Source organism: Solanum pennellii, chromosome 9 (genome assembly GCF_001406875.1).
Source record: "Solanum pennellii chromosome 9, SPENNV200".
NCBI lineage: Eukaryota > Viridiplantae > Streptophyta > Magnoliopsida > Solanales > Solanaceae > Solanum > Solanum pennellii.
This window is the reverse complement of record NC_028645.1, coordinates 12,140,723-12,162,007: the sequence shown is the minus strand read 5'-3', so window position 1 is coordinate 12,162,007 and position 21,285 is coordinate 12,140,723. Positions and strand designations below refer to the sequence as shown.

At 34.5% G+C, this 21,285-nt stretch overlaps 1 protein-coding gene across 1 annotated transcript; it reads left to right on the top strand.

The window, feature by feature from the left end:
• Positions 1 to 3,747: 3,747 nt before the first annotated feature.
• Positions 3,748 to 9,579, top strand: LOC107029700 (protein trichome birefringence-like 34). The gene is made up of 5 exons (XM_015231139.2): positions 3,748 to 4,168; positions 4,836 to 5,016; positions 6,433 to 6,629; positions 7,710 to 7,868; positions 8,972 to 9,579. Exons 1-5 carry the CDS (start codon positions 3,762 to 3,764, stop codon positions 9,321 to 9,323), a joined length of 1,296 nt encoding a protein of 431 aa, XP_015086625.1. The 5' UTR covers positions 3,748 to 3,761; the 3' UTR covers positions 9,324 to 9,579.
• The last annotated feature ends 11,706 nt before the right edge of the window (positions 9,580 to 21,285 follow it).

Genomic DNA, 21,285 nt, shown 5'->3' with positions numbered 1-21,285 from the left:
TATATATATATATTGATTGATTGAAAATTCTAATTTAACATGAAATTATATATCTAATTAAAAAAATATAATCAAAAGAATACATGAATAAATTAATCTTCAAAATATTTGGAAATCATTCAAACTTTTTTACTAATATGACCATCTTCTTGATGAAATCTTGAAATAATTATGATTCCTTCTTCATTTTCATAAACTTATACCAAACTAATGCAACATCATTTTGATGAATCTTGAAGAATATATCTATGATCTTTATCAATATGAAGATCATATGGTGAACTTATTAAGTACAAGATTGATGAAAAAGATGAAGAAAAAAAATGTAAAAGAGGAAAAAACTATACTAATAAAAAGAAAGAATGAGAAAATGAGAATAATCATTGAACATAGATAGTTGTTATTTATAGTTTGTGTAAACCATAAGAATAATTAAAAATAAGTTGAAGAGACATATTATTAAAGTATGGAATGTAAATAGATGGAGGTTTTGTTGTAACTTATTAGGTATAATTAGAATAATAAATATGATTGAATTTTTTAATTAATAAACAAATTATTTAATGAAAAGAAATGTAAAAAAATAAAAAAAGAAGGAAAAAGAGAAATTGAAATGGAGGCCATAGAGAGGTGCCACATCAGCTCCTCTATGATCCTCCTTTATATATATATATTGATTGATTGAAAATTCTAATTTAACATGAAATTATATATCTAATTAAAAAAATATAATCAAAAGAATACATGAATAAATTAATCTTCAAAATATTTGGAAATCATTCAAACTTTTTTACTAATATGACCATCTTCTTGATGAAATCTTGAAATAATTATGATTCATTCTTCATTTTCATAAACTTATACCAAACTAATGCAACATCAATTTGATGAATCTTGAAGAATATATCTATGTTCTTTATCAATATGAAGATCATATGGTGAACTTATTAAGTACAAGATTGATGAAAAAGATGAAGAAAAAAAATGTAAAAGAGGAAAAAACTATACTAATAAAAAGAAAGAATGAGAAAATGAGAATAATCAACATAGATAGTTGTTATTTATAGTTTGTGTAAACCATAAGAATAATTAAAAATAAGTTGAAGAGACATATTATTAAAGTAGGGAATGTAAATAGATGGAGGTTTTGTTGTAACTTATTAGGTATAATTAGAATAATAAATATGATTGAATTTTTTAATTAATAAACAAATTATTTAATGAAAAGAATGTTAAAAAATAAAAAAAGAAGGAAAAAAAGAAATTGAAATGGAGGCCATAGAGAGGTGCCACATCAGCTCCTCTATGATCCTCCTTTATATATATATATTGATTATATATACACAGGTACTTTCCATGTACGGTAGACAGTTAATTTATATTTTATATGACGTAAAAATAAAAAATATGACAAGTATTTAAGAATGGAGGAGAGGGATTTAACAAAAAAAATTAATTATGGTCAAAGGGAGCCTTCATGTGATCATTAATCTGGATTTAGAGATATTAACTACTCCTTACCTAATCTGCCATCCAAATCGTTCAATTCATTAACAAATCAATAATAAAATCCTGGTAGACCATGATAATTTGGTTTTCTATACCTAAAACAGCCCTCTAATTTTGACACTAATTATCATGTCATCTTTCAATAATTATCTTAACTAGAACAATATTACAAATCATATTTTATCTTATCTTAAACCAAAAGGAGTACTAGGCGTCAACCACCTTCGAAATAAAAATAAAAGTTTAATTATGTCTAACATGTAAAAAGGATATGTAACACTATCTTTATTTTATCGGTAAAAACAACTTACAAAAGAAGCTAGCTACCCCAAAAGCAAATCAACCTTTTGGACTGTTTCATTAGATTTCAATGTAGAATTATCTAAAAAAAAGGAATTATCTAATACAAAATTTTGACACAATTGTGTACATTTAGTATATTTAGTAGAAGGCATGATACATATATTAGATCTTAAATTTGACTTTAAATTTTAATTTTGACCTTCAACTTTCATAATGTACAAACAAGCACTTTAACTATCTAACTTTTAAATAAATAAACACATGAGTCCTACATGACAAAATACACGTAGGACGAAAAATAATATTTAGGATGACATGCAAGACATGTGTGTCTATTTGTTCAATTTTATACAAGTTTAAGTGTATGATTGTGCACACTCAAAGTTGAAGGACATAAATATAATTCGAAACCAAGTTAAATGATATATTTATGTATTATGCCTTAGTAGAACAATCATTTAACTAATGCCATCGAGTTTCAATAGCTAAAGAGTAACCAAAAACATACTCAAGTATACAAATATGATTTTTTTTTTAAAGAACATAAAATATAATTTACATTTTATTAAATTCATCAGTTGTTTGAAAGTGAGAATTAGAAAGAAAGCCACGAGGGAAAATGGAGTTTAACATTACTGTTCGGGTAAAATTTGAAAAAGAAAAATATAGTGACAGTAAAAATAGGATTATGAGTGTTTCCAAATTTCAAAAACAACTTTAAACAATGTTTAAAATTTTTATGGTCAATCGTTGATTTTCAAATATTTTTTTAAAAAAATTAATAAATATTCTCAGATTCTAAATAAAAAAAAGATGAACCAATCTTTACATCAAAGCATTACTATCAAAGAACTTTTTCTTTTTCATATTTAATGATGCCACTTTTCAAGTTTTAAGATTACTTTTCGTTGCTATGATGAAACTTCCTAAATAAGGGACCAAATAACAAACGATATTCTATATATGGAAATATAAAATGATATTCTAAATTTTTAATAATCTAAAAATAGAAAGAATTCTCTACTGCTCTTTGAACTTTAGGATATTCTTTCTTTTTTCTTTTTGGATAAACTTGAGTATTTGCTTCTCATAATGCATATAATTGTATGCCCGTAACTGTTGAGCTAATTGCTTGGTTTGATTAGGAGGATAAAACTTGATCTAACGGCGTTAGAATTTAAAGTTGTAAATTTAAAATTTTATTTCTTTTAAGTTATTGAATTTAAAAGTAATAATGGTTTATATTCAATGAATTTCTTCTAAAAAATTCAAAATCTGAACAAAAATTACTCAATTTTATCGAATCCATAGTCAACGGAATAGCTCTGACCCCCAAACCTTGATCACCCGTTTTTGTTTTATACCCACTACTTTTTTTTATTATTCCCCGCTTTAATTTATGTGACACTTTTCAGATTTCGATATTCAAACAAGTCTTTATATTTTCATACATTTTCTAAATATTTTATATTTTTATAATTACTGTGACTTATATAACTTCTTAAATAGTTTCCGAATATATTTAATTTTGTTTAAATTTTTAAGGATTTCATGCCAGAAAATACAATCAAACTTAGACTATTCGACTAATTAAAAAATGCCACATAAATGGATACCGTATTATTTTATACCCACTACAATGAATTCCATATCCTAATTTTAATTTCTTGAAATTATGAATTTTTGATCTAATAAATAATTAATTAGATGGGCAATATAGTAAATCTGGGAAAAGCATGACTTTGAAGTAACTTGACCATGTTACTTTAGCTGAACTACCAAGAATGTAGTTCCACTTACTCCATATCCCAAATTGTTTAACATTTAACAAACCTTGAAAGTTCATTCTCACCAAACGCGCTAATCCTTAGAAAACAATTAATTTACATACATATATAGCTAGACTCCTCAATCACAATAATATTGAAGAACAAAATTAGTAACATCTCATGGCTAAAAGTCACCAATTACTAGTTTCTGTTCCATCAACAACAAGTTCTCCCATTTGGGATATCAAATGTAGTTTCCATTCCCTTATTGTTCTTTTAATCGTCTCGCTCGTAGCCGGAGTGGTTTACTTGACTGGTGAGAGTGGAAAATTATTGTTTGAAGATAAGAGTAATAGTAATTCAGGTAGGAGAAAGGAAAATGAGGAGTCATTAATGTATTCTTCTTCAAATAATAGTAAGTGTAATTTGTTTTCTGGGAAGTGGATTTTTGATAACAAGTCTTATCCTCTATATAAGGAACAAGATTGTAAGTTCATGTCTGATCAATTAGCTTGTCAAAAGTTTGGAAGAAAGGACTTGAACTACCAACATTGGAGGTGGCAACCTCATCAATGTGATATTCCAAGGTTTCCCCCCCTTTACTTTCAATTCATGATAAAAAAAAAGACTATTTCTTTTTCATGTTAGTATTATATAATTCGTCTATGCATAGTATAACATGCATGTCTGAAAGTTAAATAAAGGAGGGTTACGATACGATAGGTTGACAGGTCAAAACAAAGTTATCAATACAGGTTATAGCAGGTAACTTGTCTTATTATCCATGTTACTATTCACGCTCTTTATGGTTATGATAGTTAATGTATAAGGCTTGATAGTGTACAAAGTTTTATACATATTTTTAGGGTATATATAAAAGTAATTAAAAAGTAGTTGATAAATAGGGAAAACACATGGGAGTGACACTTCTATAAAAGAGTTTGTAAAGTAGAGTTTAGCTATAGTTTTGTTTTTATGTTTAGTTTTGTCTCATTGAAATACATATGCAATTAGTGACCATGATATGTTTTTTTGGGGGGTATTTTTCACAAAATAGCCAGTCAGATTCATGGTTTATTTTCTTAATGGTATACATGAATTATATACTGATTATACATGACTTATACATTTATCGGCTATTTTTAGTTTAAATGACTGAGTGAACAACTTTTATATAGGTTAATTGTTCTTTTTTGTTATTTTTGGATATAGTATATTTGAGCTTTGGGTGGAATGTTTTTGGTGTTAAAAAAGGTTCAATGCAACAAAATTGTTGGAGAAATTGAGGAATAAAAGACTTGTGTTCGTGGGAGATTCACTTAATAGAGGCCAATGGGTTTCAATGGTTTGCTTGATAGATACAGCAATTCATGATTCTTCCCTTAAATCAATGAATTACAGATACAATACTTCCTTGATCATTTTCAAAGTTAAAGTAAGTCTAAACTAATATTTCATTCTTTTCTAATTCTTACCAATTATTCCGGTCTTCTCAATTTATGTGACTCATTTTCTTTCATAATCAGTTAAAAAAAGAAAGATACATTTTTATATTTAATAACAATTTAACTTTAAAATGTTCATTTTATACCTTTACTGAATGATTTGTCATCACACAAATATTAATGATTTATTTTAAATCATAAGTTTTAATTTTTTTTCATTCTTAAATTTCGTATTAACTCAAATAAATCATATAAATTTGTGACAGAGAAAGTACAAAGAACTGCCCAATAATTTACAAATTTCACTTTGCTGTTTAATTTTGTTAGGTTAATAAATAATATAATTTTTAGTAGATGATCAATAACTTCCTAGTCTACCAAGGGACAAAAGTAGAAATTTATAAGAAATGATACTGCAATTTATTAGCCAATTGCATAAATAATCTCAATGTTTAGCCCACAAAAGAAACAAGATTAAGACTTAATTCATTCGTCCTATAATTTTTACTAGTCATATGTTCAAAATATTAATGGTTTGACCACAACTTCTGTTAGAGCAATATATAATAAACCTTAATTTTTCAAAGTTTAGGATATAAAAAACTTACTCATTAAATTAGGGTGAAAGTCCAATCAAATGATTAAAAGTTTCAAAAGACAAAGATAGTTTAATAGTCAGATGGTCATAGTTGGCTTTGCTGCAAAGTTAACTTAGAATATTATCTTAATTTAATTAAGGTACAATTATCTAATCGACAACTATTTTATGCGTGGTTATGAATCTAAGTTTTGACCTTTACTTCCACGTTAACTTTGTATCTGGTTTCAATTTATTTTTCTTATTTTTTTTTGGGATAATGCACAAGTACCTTCTGAACCTATGTTCGAAATCTCAGAGACTCACTTATACTATACTAAGGTCCTATTATCTCCTGAACTTATTTTATTAATAATTTTCTACCACTTTTCGGCTTACGTGACACTATCTTGTGGGCCCAACACTGATCGACTTTTTTTTTTCAAGCTAGTGCCACGTAGGTCGAAAATTGATAAAAAATTACTTATAAAATAAGTTCAGGGGTAATAGGACCTTATTATAATATAAGTGTGTCTATGAGATTTCGGGCATAGGTTGAATGTGTACTTGTGCATTTTCCTTTTTGTTTTTGTCTTATTCAAAAAAGAATAATATGGTAATATTTTAATTATAACTTTTTATATTATACATATTTAAGATCACAAGATTAAGGATATTTTTATACATTATACATTTTTAGTTTGAAATTGCAAGATTCAATTCTTCTTTAATTTTATTAAATTTCTTATCTGATCAAAACTAGATAAACAAATTAAAACGCTGAGAAAAATTATGAATATTTATTCGTTTTTTTTTTGTTGATGATTAGGATTATAATGCAACAATAGAATTCTACTGGGAGCCATTGTTGGTGGAATCAAACTCAGATGATCCAGTGCACCATCGTCTCCCTGAGAGAATTGTTAGAGCAAATTCAATTGAAAAACATGGTAGTCGTTGGACTAATGCTGATTTTATTGTCTTCAATACTTATCTTTGGTGGAGACGCCCCCATATCAAAGTCTTGTGAGTATCACTCAAAACTTACCAACCATTAATTATATCATTCAAAACTTCTCTATCCGGTGGAATTTCATTCACCACTCTCGTTTTGGTGGCAGTCTCGCTCTCTCTCTTGCTTTTATATAAACACAAATGTATAAAATGTATTTATGTTTATATAAAGCGAGAGGAAATTACATATATACATATATTTTTGTTTCCATCTTTCAAATCTCGCTCGTTACTCTCCTAGATGTCGCTCGCCACCCTCGCCTCTCTCGCTTATACATACAAAAACAAAATGTATAAATTGTATTTCTGTTTATATAAAACAAGAGAAAATTATATATATACACATTCAAATACATATATTTTCATCCTATACACTTATAATTATACAATAAAAGTATTTCTTTGCCCAATTTTCTTTTGTCTTTCTCTCTTTCTCGTTTTATATATACACAGATTATACAATTGATCTTTTGTATGCAGTTACTTTCTTTTGTATATGTATAGCGAATTATGCAATTCTTTTTTTTGTATATGTATAGTGAAATATACATATTTATGTTCGTTATAGAGCGCAATTATGCAAGCTATAGTTATAACATATAAATATGAACTTTATGTTTGCTATATGTGAAAGTTACTCTTAATTTTAAGAGGAGTTTATTCGAGGTAGTAATGTTATTTTTATCTCTATTAAGGGTGCAAACTAATCTCATAATAATTAATTCCGGGATAACTTATTCCCTAGACAAACAAGCCCTAAATGTTATTCTATCTAGGAGACCGAGAAGTATTGAAAACACTTCGAACTTGATACAAATTATTAGTTTCGTCCTTAAACTATTGACAATCTTTAAAACACTCCTAAACTTGGCGATAGTTTAGGGGTATATTCACTCATGTTGCAAAGTCAGGTGTATTTAAGTTTAGTTAGTCAAGTAAATGAGTATTTTTAAGCTATCAATAGTTTAAGAATGAATTTAATATTAGTACAAAAAATTTAGGAGCGTTTTTAATGCTTCTCTTTATCAAAGTTATGTGTAATAAATATTTACTGGCTTTTCAATTATAATAATCTATCATTATTCATCTTAGATGGGGTTCATTTGAGAAGTCTGATGGAATTTACAAAGAAGTAAAAATGTTACGGAGCTACGAAATGGCTTTAAAGGCTTGGGCTGATTGGTTGGAAATTCATGTCAATCGCACCAAAACCCAATTATTCTTCATGAGCATGTCACCAGTTCATGAAAGGTAATTTATCTCTTAACCTAATTAGTTTTACTTTTTCCATCCATAAAGTGGAACACAAATAGTTTTACTTTTTCTATCCATACAAATTAGTTACAAATGTCAAGTATGCAACCACAAGTTTTAGAGTTTTGCATTGGCTTGATTCTTATATGATTACTTAACTAATATTTATTATTTCAAAAGAAATATCTTTTTGATTTTAATTTTCTGTAACAAAAAAGAAATGATTTTTTAAAATATTAATAACTATTTAATTGAGTGACCATTTAATCGAATCATCTCGTTTGGTATCTAAGAATGTTTAAGTGAGACTTGTGATCCTCATTTAAAAATTGAGTTTATTTTAGGGAAAAAGCACAAGTAACCCCTCAAACTATGCCTGAAATCTCAGAGACACACTTATACTATACTAAGGTTTTATTACTCCCTAAACTTATTTTTAAATAATTTTCTACCGCTTTTCGATCTACGTAACACTAACTTGAATAAAAAATTCAATCATCATTGGGTCCACAATATAATGCCACGTAGGCCCAAAAGGGGTATTATAGAAAGTTATATATGAAATAAGTTTAGGGGGTTAATAGGACCTTAGTATAGTATAAATGTGTGTCTGAGATTTCGGATATAGGTTCAGGAAGTATTTATGTATTATCTCTTTATTTTAAAAAACTAACTAAATTATAATTACCAACATTTTCTAACTCTTTATGGAAAACTGTCTCTATTTTAAAGGGACCACCACCTTTTAAAAATTTAATTATTTCAAAAGCACTGCTCTCTCATTTTCAGTTTGTTTGTTCTACATTTGTTTATTCATTTATATTTAATAATTTTTAATTTTAATTTTTTAGATGACATATTTATGATCATAAGAGTAAAATACATTTTGATGCATTCCACATACTTTAAGTTTAAGACCCCAAAGGTTAAACATCTTTGTCTGTACTTTTTTAAACATCAATCTTATATATGTAAGCTGGTTTGACCGACTTATAAACTTACTAAAACACCCTCGCTCATAAATCAAAGGATCGTTCATTCGCCCCATCGACATTGAATCAACAACATAAGTTTTTTAATATCTTTGTATCAATCAACAGGGCTGAAGAATGGGGCAAAGCAAAAGGGAAAAATTGTTATAGTGAAAAGGAATTAATAGAAGAAGAGGGATACCAAGGAAATGGATCGGATCCAAAGATGATGAAAATAGTTGAATCAACTATGGATGAACTCAAACATAGAGGATTAAATGTTCATTTACTCAACATAACACAACTATCAGAGTATAGAAAAGAAGGCCACCCTTCAATCTATAGAAAACAATGGGATTCTCTTACTGAACAACAAATGGCAAATCCAAGTAGTTATGCTGATTGCATACATTGGTGTCTTCCTGGAGTACCTGATGTTTGGAATGAACTTCTTTATGCATATATTTTTAATAACTACTAATAGTTAAAAAGAAATTTTGGATTTTGTAAATGTTTTTTTTCTTTATTTAGACTATAGTCCCATATGACATGAATATGGACCAAACCGTTTGCATGTGGGGCTGTCTTCTTTTTTTTCTCTTTGTGATTTTTGTTGAAATCCAAAATTGTAAGTGGTATATATGGCAATTGTATATAAGTCATAAACTGACAAAGTGACAATTGCTATAAGATGTAATCTTCATTTATTTAGGTTACAATTTGGATTTTGTGGTCGATTTCTATGTTATACTTCAAATCTCTTTTTTCTGTCTTATTGATTTTCCCCAAAAATTAGTGGATTTAATACATTTAATTGGTAGTAACTTTATTTTACTGCTTTAATTTTTGAATAAATCCTAGTTAATTGTTGGTTTGCTAGTTTCATGGTACAATAACTTCCACTAGCTAAGTTTCATGGTACAGAGAATGAGGATGTGTTTGAGTTTATTCTGAATTGTTTCGGGAGATTCCATAAGTTGGGTATTGTGCAACAACATGAAGTAGAGTTTTTTGCTTTTCAGTTGTATGGTGATCCTAACCAGTGGTGGAGATCTCATGTGGAGTGTCATTCGTTAGGTTTGCCTCCGATGACTTGGGCACAGTTTCATGTCATGTTTCTAGAAAAATATATACTCTCAAGATAGCACGAATGGTGAGTTTCCAGTCCTTAAGCATGGTAGCATGTCTGTTGAATCTTACGAGGCTAAATTTCATGTATTATCTCGCTATGCTACCCAACTATTGGGCACTGGGAAGGAGAGGATTCATTTGTTTGTTAAAAGCCCGAATACTAATTTACAAGTTCTATCTATTCACATGAAATATGTAGGGAAGAATTTTAATGAGGTGACTGATTAGGTAAAGAAAATGGAGGGGGCCGGGTAGGTTGGACAAACTAAGGTTGTTGTGCGGAATTCGATATAATACGAGAAAATATAAACGCGAAAAACAAGACAACAGATTTACGTGGTTCACCAACAAATTGGCTACGTCCACGGGAAGAGGGAGAGCAGTTTTATTATGGAGAGGCAAGAACAGTAATTACAAAATAGGGTTTGCCATAGCGTCTATATATAGTGCTAAGCTACGCCCTAACAGCGAGACCCCCGTCATTTCTGTTTGTAACGGGTCCGATTCAAGGCATTCAACAAATCTCCACCTTGACTTGAATTCTCCGAACAGATTCTTCAGACGCACTATGATAGTGCCAGGCCTCCCCCTCTTCCTCAGAGTTGCCCCGCAGGGCAATTAACAGCTTCTGATGTTGAGCAAGTCCAAACAGTGTTGAAACTTGCTCTGTGGAACCGGCTTTGTGAACATATCAGCAGGATTATCAGCAGTTCCTACTTTCTTCACCTTGATTCTCTTCTCACTTCTCAGAAAATGATACCTTACGTCAATATGCTTGGTTCTCTCATGATGGACTTGATCCTTGGCTAGACAAATTGCGCTCAAACTGTCACAATACACCGTAGCCTGATCATGATGCAGACCAAGATCACTAACCAGCCCTTTCAGCCAAATCCCTTCTTTTGCAGCCTCTGTCAAGGCCATGTACTCCGCTTCCGTAGTAGACAAAGTCACTGTAGGTTGCAAAGTTGCCTTCCAACTGACGACAGATCCTCCAAGGGTAAACACATAGCCAGTCATCGATCTTCTTGTGTCAACATCTCCAGCATAGTCAGAATCAGAATAGCCAGTAACCAAGCACTGAGTATCACCTCCATAAATGAGACCAACGTCAGATGTACCTCTAAGGTACCGGAAAATTCTCTTCACAGCCTGCCAATGTTCTCTCCCTGGTTGTCCCATGAATCTGCTCACTACACTGACTGCATGTGCTAAATCTGGCCTTGTACAGACCATAGCATACATCAAACTTCCTACGGCACTGGCATAAGGGACTCGTGACATATACTCCTTCTCTTCTTCTGACTGTGGAGCGAACATGGCAGTGAGATGGATATTGGCAGCACTGGGGGTATCAATAGGCTTAGATGAAGACATGCCAAACCTCGCCAAGACCTTCTGAATGTAGCTTCTCTGTGACAAGAAAAGTTTCCTTCTCTCTCTGTCTCTAATGATCTCCATCCCTAGAATCTTCCGAGCGGCTCCCAGATCCTTCATCTCAAACTCAGCACTAAGTAAACCCTTCAGCTTCTGAATGTCATACTTCTTCTTTGCAGCTATCAGCATATCATCTACATAAAGCACCAGATAGATGAATGAATCATCCTTGAGCCTATTGTAGTAGACACAACAATCATATGAGCTCCGAGTATATCCCAACTTCACCATATAGCTGTCAAACCTTTTGTACCACTGCCTTGGAGACTGCTTAAGTCCATATAAGGACTTCTTCAACTTGCAGACGTGATTTTCCTTCCCTGGAACTTGGAAACCATCCGGCTGAGTCATGTATATCTCTTCCTCCAACTCTCCATGTAGAAACGCTGTCTTCACATCAAGTTGTTCAAGCTCCAGATTCTGATGTGTAACAATCGCTAGTAACACTCGGATGGAAGTATGTCTGACCACTGGTGAGAAGATCTCATTGTAGTCCACTCCCTCTCTTTGGTTGAAACCTCTGGCAACAACCCTGGCTTTATACTTGACTCCTTCTGCTGGTGATATCCCTTCCTTCTTCTTGAAAACCCATTTGCAAGTAATAATCTTTCTCCCCGAAGGCTGTATGACCAGATCCCATGTCTGATTCTTGTGTAGGGACTCCATCTCATCTCCCATAGCGGCAAACCATTTTTCAGAATCAGAACTTAAAATGGCTTCTTTGTAAGTAGACGGCTCAGATGTATCTACCTCTTCAGCAACCTGCAGTGCATAACCCACCATGTCCTCAAAACCATACCTCGTAGGTGGCCGAACTCCAACCCTCCTTGGCCGATCTTGAGCTATACTCCGATGGATATCTGATGGCATAGATTCTGGAATATCAGTTTCTGTCTGTGGCTCTTGATCCTCCTCTTCAGGTTCTTTCAAATCGCTCTCGTTCTGAATGACTTGAAACTCCACCTGTTTATCAAGACTCCCAGTTTCTGACGTAGTTGTAGGCTTCACAATGGTTCTAAGCAGAGAACTTTCATCAAAGACAACGTTCCTGCTCATAATAACCCTCTTTTCTGCTGGAGACCAGATTCTGAAACCTTTCACTCCATCTCCGTAGCCCACAAATACTCCCTTTTTAGCTCTTGGTTCTAACTTACCTTCACTGACGTGATAGTAAGCCGTACAACCAAAAGCTTTCAGATTTGAATAATCAGCAACTTTTCCTGACCACATCTCCATAGGTGTTTTGCACTGTATGCCTGTATGTGGTCCGCGGTTAATCAAGTAGCAAGCTGTACTAACCGCTTCTGCCCAGAATCTTCTATCTAGCCCAGCATTAGAGAGCATGCACCTTGCTCTCTCCAGAAGTGTTTGATTCATCCGCTCAGCTACACCGTTCTGCTGTGGTGTATTTCTGACTGTACGATGTCGAGCAATCCCTTCATCCTTACAGAATTGATCAAATTCAGACCAGCAGAATTCCAGCCCATTATCAGTTCGCAACCTCTTGATCTTCTTCCCTGTTTGATTTTCCATCAAAATTTTCCACTCCTTGAACTTCTGGAAAGCTTCACTTTTATGCTTCATCATGTACACCCAAGTCATCCTTGAGTAGTCATCAATCATGGACACAAAAAATCTGCAGCCTCCCAAAGACTCAACACGGCATGGACCCCAGCAATCAGAATGGATATAATCAAGTGTGCCTTTTGTTCTGTGAATGGCCTTTGGAAACTTGTTGCGATGTAGTTTTCCAAAGACACAATGTTCACAAAACTCTAGGCTTTTAACCTTATGACCAGCAAGAAGATCCTCCTTTGACAGAATTTGCATCCCTCTTTCACCCATATGACCAAGTCTCATGTGCCATAACTTAGTCATATCCTCCTGGTGAACTTCTGACGATGCAACATGGGCTGAACCTGTAACCGTGGAACCTTGTAGAAAATACAAAGTACCACGCATGACACCTTTCAGAATCAGATTTGAACCCTTCCAGACCCGCAAGACTCCATCTTTTCCCGACCAGCTGAATCCCTTGCTGTCCAAAGAACTGAGAGATATCAGATTTTTCGTCATCAATGGAACGTGCCTGACCTCGTTCAATGTGCAGAAGCTACCGTCATGTGTCCTTATCTTGATCGAGCCTGTCCCAACCACCTTGCAGACAGAACTGTTGGCCATCGAGATGCTGCCTCCGTCTATCTGCTCATAAGTCGTGAACCACTCTCTCCTAGGACAGATGTGATAGGATGCCCCAGAATCGAGAACCCACACATCTGAATGATGAGTGTGCTCATCCGCAACTAGGGCAATGTCTTCTTCAGAATTGGTGTCTTCTTCAGCAACAGCAGCAGAAACTGATTGTTTTTCCGATTGCTTCTTCTTCTTCGGACAATCAAATTTCCAATGTCCCTTCTCCTTGCAGTAATTACAAACATCATCTGGCTTTGCACCCTTCGACATCGGCTTATTTTTCTTTCCGCCGTTTTTCCTTCCCTTTCCGCTACTGGTGAACAGACCGGAAGGCTGTATGTCCGTACTTGTGCCGTTAGCCTTATGCCGTAATTCCCTGCTATGAAGGGCCGATCTGACTTCTTCCAGCGACACAGTATCTTTCCCAACAATGAACGATTGAACAAAATTCTCAAACGACATTGGGAGAGATACTAACAGAATTAGGGCAGCATCTTCATCCTCGATCTTCACATCGATATTACGCAATTCTAATAACAAAGTATTCAATTGCTCTAAATGTTCCCTGAGTTGTGTACCTTCAGCCATTCGTAAACCGAATAGACGTTGTTTCAGAAGCAGCTTGTTGGTTAGAGATTTTGTCATGTACAAACTCTCCAGCTTCAACCACAGACCAGCAGCAGTCTCTTCATCCGAGACTTCCGTGATGACGTCATCCGCGAGACACAGCATGATCGTCGAATGCGCCTTTTCCTCCAGAATCGCCATCTCAGGAGTAACGACGGCGTTCTTGTCTTTCAACAACGGCGCCCAGAAACCTTGCTGTTTCAACAAAGCCCGCATCTTGATCTGCCATAAACTGAAACTGTTCCTCCCTGTGAATTTGTCGATTTTCACGTTCAAAGCAGACATCTCGAATTCTCCAAGAACACCGATTAACCGAGAGGCTCTGATACCAATTTGTTATGCGGAATTTGAGATAATACGAGAAAATATAAACGCGAAAAACAAGACAACAGATTTACGTGGTTCACCAACAAATTGGCTACGTCCACGGGAAGAGGGAGAGCAGTTTTATTATGGAGAGGCAAGAACAGAATTACAAAATAGGGTTTGCCATAGCGTCTATATATAGTGCTAAGCTACGCCCTAACAGCGAGACCCCCCCCGTCCTTTCTGTTTGTAACGGGTCCGATTCAAGGCATTCAACAAAGGTATTAGCTAAGAAGTTCAAGACTATTGGTAACTTCGGTGGTATTACTCTAGATATCATTAACAAATTTATTTGGCTCGTCCTATTTAGTCAGTCTATCCAGCTTCTACAAGTGGCCATTCAGGGGTTATTTAGCTTCTAGAGCTCATGAAGCTTCTTATTCTTCCACCAGCAGGCCCTCTTATGACCGATAATGCTTCAATTGTGGTGATCTTGGTCATTTAAAGAGGGATTGCCCTCTCACACAGGCATGTAATCAGATGCAGTAGCAGACTAAGGGTGTAGTTCCAACAAGTGGAGGTGACAATGGTAAGGGACACCCACATGGTATGCGAGGTAACAATCAGAAAGGTCAACGAAGCATAGGTAATGATAACATGGGAAGGGTAGCGACACAACCATCTAGAGGGGTTGCTCTGATTGATATGATAAGGCCCATTGTTACGGCTTCCTGGGAAAGTCCGAGGTCGAGACATCTAATGTTGTAATAACATGTACTATTCGTGTCTGTGACTAGATGGTTTCTATTTTATTTTATATGGATCCACATATTCTTATGTATCTATTAAATTTAACTTGGGTCTTAGCTTGATTTGCCATGTTCTTGATGCTCGTATTCGTGTTTCTACTCCAATTGGGGAGTCAATGGTCGTGACTCATGTGTATCTTTCACATTTTGTGGTGTTTATGGGTTTTCATACTTTGATAGATTTAGTCACTTTGGATATGCAGGACTTAGATGTGATTTTATGTATGACTTAATTATCTTCTTATCATATTGTGTTATACTGTAATTCTAAGACAGTAACTCCAGAAATTTCAAGTAGGTATATACAAGAGTGGGAATCTGTGTACATGTCCAAGCTAGCAAAGATCACGTCATCTATTTAGGTTAGAAAGCTAATAGAAAAGAGTTGCTTCGCTTTATTGAATCATATTTGGGATATTAATGGAGAGTCTTTTTCTATTGAGTCAACCCTAGTAGTTTCAACTTGGACAAAACACTAAAATTCTCTCTCAAAAGAAAAGAACTGTTGACAACAACAGAGCCATTAGTGGGCATTTTTGCCACTGCCTATGGACAGCCAATATGTGAATATGTAACACTTCGGAAATTAGTAGGCTAAACTAGAGCCAAACTGAGGTTAACGTCAAGAGTAAAGGGCAATGGCCATGGCAAGGGGGACAAGGCTGCCCAAAATGTGCCTAGCCACTTCCCACCATGACCACGAGAGTCTTCACGACCCGTGGTGGGTGAGACAGTGAGCCCACAAAACTACCCCAAGGAAGGCTACCCTTCACGAGCCACTTCATGGCCCGTGGTGAAGAGCACGACCTGTGGAAGGCTCGTGGGGTTGCCTTCACCTTGTGGGTGCTTGTATCAAGTAGCATACATACTAGTAAAAGGACCACGGGCACCATCACGGGCCGTGGTGCCCTTGGCGGCACGTGAAGGTGGGTCGTGTTACCTGGCAAATCACTTTAAGTGAGGGTTATTTTGCAATATTCACATTTAAGTTTAATTGAAGTGAAGTCATTTCGGGTAAGTTTAGGGGTATATAAGTTATTTTTAAGACAAATTCACCAAAGGTAAGTCATAAATTCCAAACATCCAAATAATTTCCCAAAGTTCATGTCCTCTCCCAAAATTTCTCTCTCCAGAACTCTAGGAAGAAGAGGAAAGTTGAAGCTAGGGCTCGAAGAATCAAGGATTTTTCACTCAATTTCTTGAAGAATCATAACTAAGGAATGGTAGTTCTTCATCCACGGAGTCCCTCCAAACTCAATTTCAAAAGTAATAACTTCCCCAAAAGTTAGGGTTCTGCTTCAATCTCATGGATCCCTGTTAAATTTGTTTTTAATGATTGAATTATGATTTATTATAGATATATTGATGATTTTATATGGTTTTAGTATGAAACTCCCAAGAATCCATGAATTCCCCTATTTTTTTTCCCAAATTGGGTCTAAAAGTGTGGGTATTGATTGATGCAAGTAGAATTGAATGTAGTGAATTGATTAAATGAATCATGTTATTATTAATGTAAAATATAGTAATTCTAGATGTGTTGATTAAATGTGATCCATGGTCCTTGAAGAGAAAAGTATGAGTATTATGCATGTTTATGGGGCTTATGTATGAGAGTAAATTGAATATGATTATGATCTAATTGTTGGTTCGTCGAATGATTATCCGCATGTATACCTTTATGTATGAATATGGTATGATGTGAAAGCTTTCCTCACAACCATGATGATTCTAAGGTTGAAAGACTATTCTCACTTATTGACTCTATGAACTATCTTATGAATTAAACTGGATGGAGTGTCAAGACATTCTTCCATGAATATGAATTGAAGTCTAGACTTACTATGTACTACATGGAAATTATGCTTAGCACCGAGTAGATATTGAATATGAGATGAAACTCCTCCGTCAGCGGGTTTCTAGAAGCAATCTCATGAGATAGAAACTCCTACATCAGAAAAGGCAGGTTTCTACTAGCAATCTCATTGTCCCATAAACTATGTGCCCCCATAGGCTTTTAGCTAGTGGATCAACCTAAAATCTAACATGTTATGGTCTTACCTTAGGCGAGTAGGAAAACCCTTTTCGGTATGAGTAACATCAAATTCCATGTTAAAATCACATGGTCTATATCAGTTAAGGCTTATTCCCACTATTATCAGAATATGAACAAGAAAATGAACTATGAATTATGGTTACTCAATAAGCTTTACTTATCTTGGGTAGGATTATGTGATCTTATTCATGCATTGTACAAGTATGCTTTGGGGATACAAATGGTATGTGAGTATTTATGTAATGAATATGCTTCATTATCTTCAAAAATGATGTTTTAAACTTGTAAATGTCGTGCGTTTAACAAAAATGTCCTTTTTAGCATGTTTTCATGGATTTTATGAATGACTATCATACTTGGTGCATTTTTGTACTAACCCACATTTTCCTAGAGTTTCCCCAATTGTAAGGTCAATTTTTGAAGTTGTCACGACCGGAATCTAGACCTCAAACGAGACCGGCGTCGTTGACCTCTCAGACGTCGCAAACAAGCCTACTTACGTCATTCTTACTTTACATAGATTAATTTTAGCAGAAAATTTGAAACTTTTTGTTTCTTAACATACTTATAAAAACATTCTCATTAATACGCAATTGTTTACCATCAACCATCTAAAATTAAGAGATAAGCAACTGAAGAAATAGTTCAATTCTTATTAAGTGTGTAATTGCCAAAATGGCACCAATACATAGTCTGAATAAAAACAGGAAAGAAACGCTAGTGGAACATGCTCCACTAGCTCAACTCTAAAACTAAGCTAGAATATAAAACAGCAGCATCCTTGAAAGCATGAGGACCTACCAAAGCTGATGAATGCTGAACGTCCGTATAACTGCAGCGAAGATCCTGTAGCTCTATTGTCCACCTGCGCCTGTGCCTAAAATAGTAGAGTTTGTATAGGATTAGTACACACTTGTACTAAGTATGGGTATATGCAGGCACACACCAAGGACATGCATGTGAAAGAATAGCTCTTTCCTAAAAACATGATTTTTGGAAGTCAAGTCAGTGGACTTGCCAATTTGAGATTTGGAAGGTTTTCAAATTTGGATTAGGAAAGTCAGTAAGCTTTTCAGATTTGGAATAGGAAATTCATGCCATGAGACTAACACACATGATCATACTTTTCTTATTTTCACACAGCACATAACATTTACGCATAGCACATATCATATAGCATACAACACATTTTTCATGTAGCACATAACTTCTTTAATATCATTCATTCATATGCCATGAGACCTTGGAATCATGGACTTAACATCAAGACATCCCAGAAATGAGGGCTCAACAGATGGGACCGGAACTAGGGAGTCTTCATTAGCAAACACAGAGTCTGCTTCGTTCATTCATACGTACTCCATTTCATTTCATTCATAGGCCAGTTTTAACACATGCTATACCTAGTATGTAGTTTAAGAATTTCATTAGGTTCGTTGTGCAATGACCAAGAATGACCTAATGTCATTGCTTGAATCTAACTCAACTTTTGATTATCATATCCTAACACCTTTGGTATCATTCATTTCATTATGTGCATCATTTGAGGCTCGCCTCCTTCGTTCATTGGGAACTTTAACTTTAACCGACATAGATCATGTGAGAATCCTGAAATCCAGTGTCTCCCCCACACCTAAAAAAGGTGGAATCACCAGCCAAAGTGACCCATAACATGCTAGCGTACATGGGAAATTAACCCCGCTAGATCCCTATATTGGCTGTATAAGTAAAAAAACTAGGAGATGTAAGGAGACCCATACCTGGCAAGCCGGATAGTCTAATCTCATGAGTGTTACGTGAACCTCTGCCCTTCCCCAAAGAAGGCATCACCGCTCATAGCTAGCCTATCGGTGCTCAGTATAAAGTTCTATTTCATTCATCTCATCCTTCATGGAAGCTGGCTTCTAGTATGAGGACATTATAGCTCATTAGATGATTTCTCATATCATCAATAGTATTAAGAGTGTTAAGATCAATACTTTCATTAGAGTGTTCATAGAAACCGGTCTCTTCATTAACTTTACAGTCTCATTGGTGAGTATGTTTTGGTAACATTTACTTAGGATCATTTGAGATTGCTCTCATCTTTTACATTAGCCTCATATCATGTTGTCACCACATTCCTTATCATTAGCACCTTTTCTTTTCATAGTTACTCACCTCTTAATACGTGAATGTTCATTTCATCATATGCCAATGCACTTGGCTAATTTAGTGTGTTTCACACCCTCACTTAACCCTTTTAGGGTTTCATCATTTCATTGTTCATTTCCTTATTTCATTGTTCATCTCATCTTATGACAATGCACCTGGCCATTTAGTGTATCTTACACTCATACTTAACCCTTCTAGGGTTCATCATTCTACATCTTAGGTTCACTTACTTTTGAATGTATGCTAGACTTATGAGTCTATACATACAAGCCATGAGGCTTCATTCATAGTTCCTTAATTGATTCATACGTTCCTAAGATTATGTAGTACAAGACTTATATATCTTGTATATATGCCAAGATCTTGATTTCGATCTAAATAGGTGGCATTATTCTTGGATATTTTGTTCACGTATAACTTAGGTATCAATACGGAAGATTGCGAAAGAAAACCCAAGTTCGATTGACTTGGATAACATTTACATTTTTCATTGATTTTATTTTTAATCTCCATGACATTGGGACTCAATATTGAACCCCAACATTAACATTATACTATTAATTTTCTACCTATTTTAATTTGGCCGAAGGGTAGTGGGTTCGAACCACCACAACACCTTTTTATTTTTTATTAACATCACATGGCCCCTTGTCGCCCAAACCAATAGGTTGTGGGATCAAACCCCTACAGCCTCTTTCATTTTATTCTCTATTTTCGCTGTACATTGGGTGGTTGTGGGTTCGAACCTCCACAACCTCCTTATTTTAGTTTTAATTTTGCTAGGCTGTGAGGTTGTGGGTTCGAACCCCCACATCTTCCTATCTTTATTTTTTATTAAAGATTTCTTAACTAGGCGCCTTGGCAGTGAGGTTGTGGGATCGAGCCCCCACAACCTCACTTTATTTTCTTATTTAATTTTGCCATTCTCCTCTCCAACCCTGAGGTCGTGGGTTTGCTATCCACGCCTCACATTTTCTTTCCTTTATTTTTCTCTTCTTTTACTCGCTGCCTGGAGGTCGTGGGTTCGATTCCCACGCCTCCCATTTATTTAATAAGATCATTTTCCTCTCCTTTCCCAAATCAGTGGCCCAAGTTTGATTTCCCCCAGCCCCATTTTGGTCTTCTTTTCTCGCGAATTCCAGTAGCCAAAAGGTGAGATCACAGGTTCGATTCCTGGTGGCTTCACCTTTTTAAAATGTGTTAAATTTCCAGATTTTCATTATTAAACTTTAGTCTAAGTTAACCTTGCATAGTTGCTGGAAATTTTGGTCATTTTCGATTCATTTTTATCAACGTTTTCACTTGATTCATAGGGTGTATTCATATACTATTTTAACACATCTTTAGGCATATTTTTCATGAGTTTATTTGGCTAAAAGATTGTCACTCAGTCAGCCACATTTCCTTAAATGAACATCACGATTTTTCATGGATTTATGCACACAAAACAACAACTACAACCTTATCAAATTTTTTTGAGCATCAAGACGAGGCCCTTGCCACATTCACAAACTTGCACACACTCGCACATAACTTCAAACACACATTGACTGTCAATTTTCATGATTTCAAGAGGGAGATAAGGATGAAACGTGAGAGAGATCGTGAGACAGAGTAGTAAAATAACAGGAGTTTTAGTTTGGGAATTAGTCAAATTAGGACTCCTTTTTAATTTAAATAAAAACCTGATTTAATTAGATTAGTGAAAGGACCATTATGCCCTTGAAATT

Bases quoted from the DNA above. Each gene is read 5' to 3' on its own strand.
- LOC107029700 (XM_015231139.2), top strand. From the start codon at position 3,762: ATGGCTAAAAGTCACCAATTACTAGTTTCTGTTCCATCAACAACAAGT. The intron at 4,169-4,835 runs GTTTCCCCCCCT...GTGTTAAAAAAG, and splicing joins CATCAATGTGATATTCCAAG to GTTCAATGCAACAAAATTGT. The intron at 6,630-7,709 runs GTGAGTATCACT...TATTCATCTTAG, and splicing joins CGCCCCCATATCAAAGTCTT to ATGGGGTTCATTTGAGAAGT.